We start from the raw sequence: 10,540 nt of genomic DNA, 5'->3' as shown, positions 1-10,540 counted from the left end.
TATTATTCTAGAAAGGCATTTAAATGATTCTTTCAAAAATCAATGAAATTAATTTCAAAAAACGGAAATTGAGAACAATTTTCTCATTGGCATTCATTATTAAAATCATTATTAACGCGTACTATTTGACAAAATATAATGACAAAATGTTACGGAAAAAAATACTTTTAACAGATGCAAAATATGAAATAATAGGTTGATAATTAGAAACTAAAGATTTTAAACGTAGTTTGTTTTTATTTCAGTTTTAAATAATACAGACTGGGTAATGAGTTAAACGGAGAAAAAAAATTGGTAAAATTACCGTACTGTTTAATAATGTCATTTCTAAGTTTTAAAAAAAAATCTGGTTAATAAAACCAAAATACATCGTATTTAAACCATTCATTTGGCAATTTCACCATTCATATGGTAATGGTTTACTGGAAATTCTGGTTTTCGAAGTTATAATTCCTATGCCCTCAAATTAGTAAAAATACAAAACAGAGAGGTAAATTTAGTCGAATAAATGGTTTTTTATGTCATATGTTCTATCACAATGAAATTATCAAATTTTTCTATTATTTATTTATTTATTTCTATAATTCATTTATCACAGATTTGCAACCATATTTTATTGTTAATCTTACCAAAATCGTAACCAAAGTGCTTTGGTGAACATTACCGAGCTTTTTGGTGTTGCAATAGAGCCAAACAGACTGTAAATTTTATCATATTCTGGTAATTAAGACGATACTTTTTTTCTCAATGTAGATAAATACCATTGCGTAGAGCAATTTTTCAGCCATTATGGTGACTTATTTTCCTTATGTAACACAGATGCAGGCTAGTTTAATCAATCAGTCCCCTGTCTTCTGCGCTCCGATTTTAAAATTTATTAAACTTAAATGAATCTACAAATTAAATTAGTTTTTAGTGACTCTGTGTGATCACCTACTTCGCAATCCCCCTAGTTCAATACCTCCTAGAAGAGAGAAGGCCTCAGCACGGGTTACCATAAACCAGAAAATTGATCCTATAGTAGTCCAAACTTACTAACATCTTTGGTATTTCCCCCACTGCACAACTTAGTAGTCCGAACGTAGTGACATCTTTCTTATTTTTCATCAACTGCGCAGTTTATGCTCGTTACGGCGGACAACTAAATTGATCCGTGCTGAGGCCTTCTCTCTTCTAGGAGGCATTGCCTATTTACGGTTCTGAAGAGGTATCATAAATGAAAGATAATACAAGTTTAAATGAACTACAGAAAGAAGATCAAATGCAACTTTTTTTTATTGAAATTTCAGACTGATGTAAAAAGTCTTAATCAACCTGGTGGTGCAACCACAAACCTCCCACCTTCTCCGCCACCAGCATGCCAATAGGGTTGGTGGTGTACAACTACAGCTTGCGCATTTTCATCTTCAGCGCTTCTGTTCTCAAATCTCACCACAAAGAAAAATCGAACTTCTACATTCGGCATCGGAGTCAACACTACAAAAAAAAAGGTAATCATAATATAACCATCGTTGAACCACTGACCCAATTTTGAGTTCACGACTATCAATGTTCAACTCCATAGCCTTGTAATTTTGTATCCAACCCAGAAGACAAGGGAACTCCTGAGTTAAGCAACGTTACAAACTAGCCTTCGTGCACTTTTTTGTATGGAACTGACCCGAATTTACGATACATAGGAATAAAAACCACGAAAACCTCCCTCGGTTAGCCTGACGGCAAGGGGACTCTAACCCATGATCCATCTACCACTGAGGATATTGTTACGTCAGCACTGTGGTCGATGCGAGCCGTGTGCGGGACTCGTATAAACCAGCCATCGTTGGGGTTCGAACCCGGTTTACCTCATTGGAATTTTTACGCTCTATCCCCTGAGCCCCCAAGCCTTAAATATAATTATAGGCGAATTAATGAAGAAAAAAAGAGATGGTTTACCAAATGTAAAACAATTCCTAAAACCCCCCAAAAATATAGAAAACTACCGACTTTCCTTTGTGTTTAAGAGGACACTATACTGATGGAGAAACATTCCATTGCAAATGCTTACATGTAATTTTAAATTAAATTGAAAGAGTATACGTCATGCAGTGCTTCTTCCACGGCATAGTACGCGGTACGGTACTTTCATTTACGTCGCTTTACAGCTGCACAGTGGGTTATTGGTGACGGTAAGGGAAATGTGTTTGAAGATGATCCAGAGACGACATACATGAGTCACGCCCCATTATACAGGGAGGACACACTATCCATCCAGCCGTAGATCGTAACCTGAACCAGAGTACCATCAATCTCCAATCCAGTACCTCCAGAGGTTTTGATTTGTACCTCGGAATTTGGAGGGCATTGTGACCTCGACAGATTTAGCGTGCACCAGTCACCACGAGGAGTCTTAGGCCAGCGGGGATCAAACTCACGACCATTCGGACATGGGTGCAACGCCTTACAAGCCAGGCTGGCCCAGCCCCCTTCCACGCTATAGCATCCTCTTAAGAGGCGGTGAGTGAAAAAGCTCGATATTTAATAATTAAAATTGAAATTTTATCACATATTTTTATTCGGAAGACTTTTGGGGTGATGATTGCCTTTCTCATTGAATTTTCATTTTGTTTTATTATTATTATTATTATTATAAATTAAACCATTTAGAAAACTAAGCGAATTTCAACGAAACGAATTTTCATTTCCATTTATTTTTTTAAACCATTTAGAGAACTAAAGGAATTTCACGTAAAAAAAAAAAAAAAAAAAAAAAAAAACGAAACGAATTTTCATTTCCATTTATTTTTCTAAAAAACGCTTCAAAAGAGGCATGCATCTACCTACTAAAACATTAAGTTTCGTGCAGCTATCATGCTAGTAATTTGTGATTGTTAGCTTGTTGTTATTATTGTTATATTGATTAAATTTTTGAGTCTCTCAGTTGGCGCAGTCGGTTAAGGCGTCTCTCACACCGTTAACATGGAGAGTTGGTGGTTTTGAGTTCGATCTTTATGACCGACAAAAATTACTTCTTTATCTTTTAAGCCATTTTATATGTAAAAATAGATTTAAATCAGCGCGTATAGGCAGTCAGGTGCTTGTTAAATCTGCGTGGCTAAAAGTCTTCGTGTTGGTTGTGATGTGGTAAATTTAGAAAGAGGTACCGGCTCAGGCACTATCTACCGCGTCTGACCAGGGTCAAAATTGCATGGCATTCCTACCATGGTCGTTTAAAGATAGAGCCCCCAAAAAATGGGGCTAGAGGTTTGGCCATGGTTAGGTGATGATGACGTTTAAATTTTAAGATCTAATTTTCACCAGAAAATTTAACGGAAAATTTAATTATAGGTTAACATTAAGTAATTATATAATCTTAAAAAAAAGAAAGAAAATTAAAGCGATAAAGTAATTTTCCTCAAAAGGAACTGAAAACTTTTAATAACGAAAGCTTTATAAAATATAAGCCTTTTCATAACATTCGAAGAAGTCAATTCAATTAAATAAACGGCGGGATTTCATTCAATATTTCCACTATTTAATTTGTAGCAAAAAACTTAAGTTTGGCGAGAATTGACTTTTGACGCCACTACTTGTACGATCAAGATTGCAAGATAAAAAAGAGCAATAAATTTTTCAAACTGTTAGTATTAAATGATAAATCGTTTGAAGAATTTATGACACCGACAGTAGTACTATCAGCCAGATTATCGTTTTTCACAAAATCGGAATCATTCTTGAAATTATATCCGACGGAATGCATCACTTTTTTTACAGGAAAAAAAAGTTCCTAATTTTTCCTCTCTTCCTTTTTTTAACAAGTCCAAAGTTAATATTTAAAACCCCTTTAAAAACTTTCTAATTCTGATTATTTTGAAAAATAAAAAAATAAGTAAATAAAAAAATTAAAAAAAAGAGAGAGATTGCAAACAATGATTTTTACAATCTCTCCTTCCTTGTTAATGATAAAGAGTTTTAGAATTATAGATTAAAGGTGTTTAATATGGAATACCTTGTATCTTTAAGCTCCGAGATAGAGTGCTCACTTTCCAATGAATCAATAAAGGTCGAAATCCCAGCGATAGTTGATTGACGGTTCCTGGCTCTCATCAACATTAATGTTGAAGTAAAATATTTTTCTTCCAGCAGATAGTGGTAAGCAGATCATGGGTTAGAATGGGTTATCAGATCATGGGTTAGAATGGGTTATCAGATCATGGGTTAGAATGGGTTATCAGATCATGGGTAAGATCATGGGTAAGATGCTGGCCATGCGTTAGATCATTGGCTTGATGGCGTGCTAGCAGTGTGATGCTTTAATTCTTTACTTTCCATGTAACGCAAATGCGAATAACAGATAGTCCTCCACGAAGACTAGTTTGTTTTAATGATTGATCCAAGAGTTCCCTTGTCTATTGGGTCAGGATCAGAATTACTAAGTTACAGAGTTAGACAGTGATTGTCCTAAACTCGAAAAAGGATCAGTTGCTTAAAAGCCCGGTATAAAAAACGATAAAAGTTTACAAACCATAAAACTGCTCGAAAATATGATTAGGAAGAAGTGAAAAATGTAATTATTATTTTACAAATTATTTTACAGTGTTTTTACTTACATACTTATTTTTTTTAAATGCGATAAATTAATGGAATTTATCGCATTTTATTTTTTTAAATGCGATAATTTATTTTTTTAAATGCGATTTTAAATGCGATTTTATTTATTTTTTTAAATGCGATTTTAAATGCGATTTTATTTATTTTTTTAAATGCGATAAATTAATGGAAAGCAATAAGAAAATAGTTTTTTTTCCCAGGGACAAGTAATGAGTTTGATATTACCACGCAAAGTTTGAATTTTAATTACCACGTATAATGAGTTTGATATTACTGTTATGAACCTTATTGGGAATATGCACTGGCAAAAATAGTACGGGTCATTTTCATTGAATTCAAACTATCTTAAAAGAGAAAAGGAAAATAATACCCATTGGAAGTTTCAAAATACAACTGCTTTCACATATTTTAATATTTTATTATTACTAATGTATATTATTATTATATTTCTTTTTGTAAATCTTTATCTTATTTCCAACAAAATAAGTACACACATAATCATTGTTATTTTTACTCTCACAAATGTCTTTCAAAAATATAGTTAAAGTAAAATTAAAATCTGAAATATAATTTATAATCCAATAATTTGTTTCTGACTAAAAGTATTATGCAATTTTATGTAATATTGCATGATATGTGACAAGAGGAGGTGGATACAGAGAATGGTGACACTTTGAGACAAAAAAGAGATCAAAATAATTAAAAAATAGTATATCCTTCATGGACAGTCCCTTGATGTTCATGCATTGATATTAATTAAGAATTAAAAAAAAAGAAAAGAAAGTGAACGCTATAAATAATAATTACTCACACCAAAGAAGGAAAACAAAAGCAATAGAGTAAAGTAAGCTTCCTGCGATGGTATCCCAAAGTCCAACTTCACTTATGGGAAATTCATAATCTTCTGAGGTTATAAGACGAATTCCAGGTACAAACGCAACTTTCTGGTAGATGTTTTTCAGAATATCATCTTCAACCGAATTATCTGTAAGAAATGAAAACAAAATCACTAAACTTCATTATTTTATTTTATTTTATTTCATAATCGTTGTTGAACAGATTACCAACCTACCAATGTTCAACACCGTAGCCTTGTAATTTTGAATTCAACCCAGAAGACGAGGGAGCTCCTAAATCAAATATTGGGACAAACTAGCCTTTGTGGTATATTTTTTGGTAAAACTGGCCAGCATTGACGCCATATGGAGAGGAAAAACACGAAAACCTCCTACGATTATCCTAACGGCAAGGGCACTCTAACCCATCATCCGTCTATTACGCCAGCAATGTGGTTGGTGCGAGCCGTTTGTGGAGTTCGTATCAACTAGTGAAAGCTGGGATTCGAACCTAGGAGGCGAGAGCTCTATCCCCTGAGCCACCGTGGCTCAGATATATACTATTTCTCGTAAAAGGGCAAGCTCTATCACCAGTAATTGGTATGACAATATGACCCTGGCACCGTTTATGTTTAAAATTTTTTACCATTATTGGAACACGACGGTTTCAATCAAAAAGAAACACATAAACAAAATAATAATAACAACAACAATAATAACAACAATAATAGTAATAAATCTATATAGATAGTATCTCAGCGGTGTGTGTAAGGATAGAGGTGAAAACCACCCCCAAGAAATTTTAGATTTTTATCAACTATTGGCTGATTAGCTGTAAATTTGAAGTAAAAAAAAAAAATACAAAATTTCAATGTTCCTTTGTTCAGTCTAGGTGGTTATGGAGGTTAAAGCTCCATTACTTCATTGTTTTAAAATTTTACTGAACACTAGGATTCGATTCCCGGCTGTGGCTTGAAGCTTCAGATCGATGGGTACCAAGTTGTCTGGGAAGTAAAGGTGGTCGAGGAGCAATTCTAACCAATTTACCCCCCTCATGCTGTTGGAAGAAAAGTTATTTATGGGGCTAAATTATATTTATTATTCCTAATTGCTAATTTAAAAATCAAAAGGAAATTGTTTATTATTTTAGAAATTCATACTGTGAGGCTAAAACCTTCAGAAATTATAATAATATAGAATTACGAATAAAGTGACAAAAATTCTATCAATATCTGAAACTTTATTTTAATGATCATAATTAGCTCCTGTTCATGATAATCGTGATTGTGTCTCGTTTTCAACTCTTTTATTTTTTTATATGCCCTATAAATTTTATTATTCGAAAAATAAGAAAAGCGCAGTTTTTAAGACCTATTTAATCTACAGTCTGGTACTACGAATCCTCATGAGAAATTGTGAATCTCGAGATCTCTTTAATAATTCGAATGCTGCCCTACTATAGACTAGTAACCATACATTGAGAACAAAAGTGTAGTCAAAACTACCATAATATGGAAAAATTTACCATCTTTCTGGCTGAAGGCTCTATTAACGATTCCCTCAAGTAATGACTTTGGTAAAAACAATTAAATATGGTTTTAATATATATGTGGTAAAATTTAATAAATGTGGCAAAAATTTGGTAATTTTATCATGATACCTAGGAATATGACATAAAAACAATTTATTTGGTTCAATTTATTTTTTAATTTGCATTTCTTACTAAATGTTTGGTTATACGAACTTATAATTTTGAAAACCAGAATTTTCCGTAAACTAATACTATAGAAACGGAAGAATTGCCTAATGAATGGTTTAAATTCTATCTATTTTGGTTATTGTTACAATAATTATGTTTTATTTTCCCTTTTTTTTTGCCTGAAATAATATTGCCATACAGTACGGTAATTTTGTCAAAATGATTTTCTTTATGTACCTTAAGGACTTACAATTACGATATCAATCGAGTTTAAAGCGACTAAAATCGTGACTTCAACAATTAAAATTTAGTTTGAAGGCTATTAAATTAATTATCAGTCCGTATGTTAGCAAAAATGTCTTCGGCGATCACCTACTTTTTTTTAAATTACTCTTTCCTAAGATAAACCACATGTGTGCTTAAAACTTTACTACATGGCGTCATGTAAAATAAGTAAATAAATTAACAAATAAAAAAAAATCTCAATGGTGCACAGCTAATTTTAAACAATATATTATTACAAATAATATTGATTTTTAAGATTGCTATGCTTAATTATACACTTCATTATTTTTGAAAAAGGGTTCGTGAATTAGGAAGATGTTAAATGTTAAAATTAAATAAAGGAGTATAATTAATTGAGTATGCTTACCATTACCAAACCAATGTTGATTTATGGATTCATAAGTCTTTATCAAAAAATAGCTGCCAAGAATTAGTGAAATGACTGAAAAAAATAACATTGCAATTGAACTAAGAGTTACAACTTAAAAAAGAAGTTAAAAAAGTTCTTAAAAAAGTTTTTAAAATGTATGTATTCTTTTGAGCTCTTTTTGCTTCTGTATTATGCAAAAAGTATACGAAAAAAGCTCATAAATCTTCAGTATAAAACAAGCTTTCGAAAATGTATTTATCTATTTTTTCATATTACTTATAATATTAGTATTCAATTTAATTTTTTTACATTTTATTTTGTACAAAACTGTTTACATATCAGTTTGGCTTAAAAATTATTTTACTATTAATGTTTGAAAAACTTAAAAATTTTCTCAAATAAAAATTACACATTATACCGTTTCATTATTATTAAAGAAATTATAATTAAATTATTGAAAAGTTCTACGAATTTATCCAACATATTACGTAGTAAAATAGCTAAAATATATATGTATTTTTGGATTTTATGCTGCGATCTTTAAAAAGTTTTGAGGAATAGAATTTCAAAGTTCGAAAAAACGTGAAATAATTATTATGGAGAAAAGAAAAATTCTTCCAAGTTTAATCATAACTTGAAGTTTAATATGAGAAAGGAAATGAAAGCATGGTTTTTCTTGTGTTGTAAAAAATTTAGATAAATATTATTTTTTTCAAAATTTAAAAAAAAAAAAATCTGGGCAGCATTTTATTTTTAAATAACAGTAAAAATTTTTTTTATAATAATATATCAACTTCTTACAATAAAAACTTTTAATATTAATATTTTTTTAAGCTTTTTGTACCACCTGAACCCCTTCAAAGGGAAAACTACTTATAAAAAACCAACACTTTATTTTCATCTTTTAATTATAATCTTTCCCTGACTAGATAGTTCAAAGTATAAAAATTATTTAAAAAATAGTTTTCTCTTACCTTTTTTGAGCAATTTATTTTAAGTTGCTCTTAAGACCGAACTCGATTATCGAAAGGGTGGAGACGAGAACGGAAAGCTCTAAATATACTTTTAATCCTCATAATTAAATTTTCACAAATAATGATGAATCCTTACTCTATTTGGCAGTATCTTTTTGTACATGTAGAAAAAAGGATGCATGTTAATACATGTTTCGATGCATGTAAAAACAATTCGAGGTATTAAGTATGCGGTATTTTGGATTCATTATAAATTTTTTCAGGCAAAATTATGCCAATACAATTCTGCAATCAACAGTTTTTGATCGGTACTTAAATAGCATACAGTTGCCTGTTTTTTTATTTTTGATAAGTATCTTTGCTTTTATGCAATTAACATTAAAAGAATTTTTTAACGTCATCCAAATCGGTTTTCATCAAATTAAACTGTAATAAGATTAGATTTTTTTTTCTAAAAATATAAAAACTGAGAAACGAAACGTGTAGTTTCAAATGGCTTACTGTTGCTGTTGTTTTCGTGGGCCATTAGGTAATAGGTGCGATTGTTCTTGCTCTCCAGTGGCGCCATCTATTGCCAAGAATTCGACTTCTGCTACACTCACACATCGCATACGCTTTTAGAGCGGACCCATTCATACATCCATTCATTCATCCACAGATTTATGTAATTTTGACCTGGACAAGGTGACGATCAATCTCTAATTCAGCATCCCCAGAGGTATAATTTGTTATGGGAACATGGAGGATTTTATGACCCGACTGATTTATCGTGCACCAACACCATTTACTACACGGAGAGTCTTTGGCAGGCTGGATTTGAACTCCCGTTCTCATGAACGTTAGTCCAGCGCTCTGCCAACCAAGTCATCCCGGACAAATGACTAACTAAAAAACTATAAATCGCATCATTTAATTGTCGTAAAGTTAGGAAGAAAACTTCATAGAAATTCTAGAAATTATCAAGCCCCATTTCTCCTAATCTAAAAAAGGTACTCTCTATTTTATACTCTTTTCGAAAGGTATTGTGCTGTCTAATAATACTATACCATCAAAAGTTTATTACGTGAAAAAAAATATCAAGAAAACACAAATTAAAAATGCAACCTAAAGTTCAGGATGGCGAGGGTAGAAACCTCTTAAAGGTTATAAGAGGCTAGAAACCTCGTAAAGGTCTTTTATATGCATGAATTTAAAAAGATAATCCATTCTTAAATTCTAATTTAATAAAAATTTTGATAAATTGACTTACAAATCTTTCTAAAACCATACATCTGAACCATGTTAAAATTTTGAAAGTGAAATCTGAAAACATTTAGATAACTTGACCTGACTCAAATACTCCAAAAATTTTGAATGTATCAAATAACAATAGAAATTTAAGTCAATTAAAATAGTAACAATTAAAATACCAACAATGATACAGCCATTGTTTACTACTTGTTCTTTTAAACTTTTTTCATTTTTACATTCTTTAAATATGACTCTTTAACAACAGCAATGCCTAAAACTTTTTTCATTTTATTTTGTGCTTTATGTGAATAAAGGAAATAATAATATGTAATAATTTTAATAATAAAATAAACGGAAGCGACTAAAGGTACTTTTGATTAGCAATATTTTAAAATTGTGTCTCAAATTTTGTCAAAGGTAAATAAAAAAACAATCTGATTACCAGGCGGTCACGGAGAGTGTAAAAAATTTTGTATCAATTTAAGGCAAAAAGTACTGGAATTTAGGATGCCTGTATTTTTTGCCGTAAAATCCATTTTTACCTTAAAATTTAGCG

General features: G+C 31.2%; 1 protein-coding gene across 1 annotated transcript; it reads right to left on the bottom strand.

Moving 5' to 3' along the window:
* Positions 1-1,263: 1,263 nt before the first annotated feature.
* LOC107453039 (uncharacterized) lies at positions 1,264-10,121 on the bottom strand. Its single transcript, XM_016069699.3, has 4 exons — positions 10,004-10,121; positions 7,778-7,852; positions 5,402-5,575; positions 1,264-1,476 (listed from the first exon to the last, which is right to left on the bottom strand). The coding sequence occupies exons 1-4, from the start codon at positions 10,032-10,034 to the stop codon at positions 1,310-1,312; spliced, it is 447 nt and encodes a 148-aa protein (XP_015925185.3). The 5' UTR covers positions 10,035-10,121; the 3' UTR covers positions 1,264-1,309.
* Between the last annotated feature and the right edge of the window lie 419 nt (positions 10,122-10,540).

The sequence above is a fragment of the Parasteatoda tepidariorum genome, chromosome 9 (assembly GCF_982258835.1).
Source record: "Parasteatoda tepidariorum strain Cologne lab strain chromosome 9, Ptep-v5.0, whole genome shotgun sequence".
Classification (NCBI taxonomy): domain Eukaryota; kingdom Metazoa; phylum Arthropoda; class Arachnida; order Araneae; family Theridiidae; genus Parasteatoda; species Parasteatoda tepidariorum.
The sequence above is the reverse complement of the archived record's forward strand: the minus strand, read 5'-3'. Positions and strand labels throughout refer to the sequence as shown.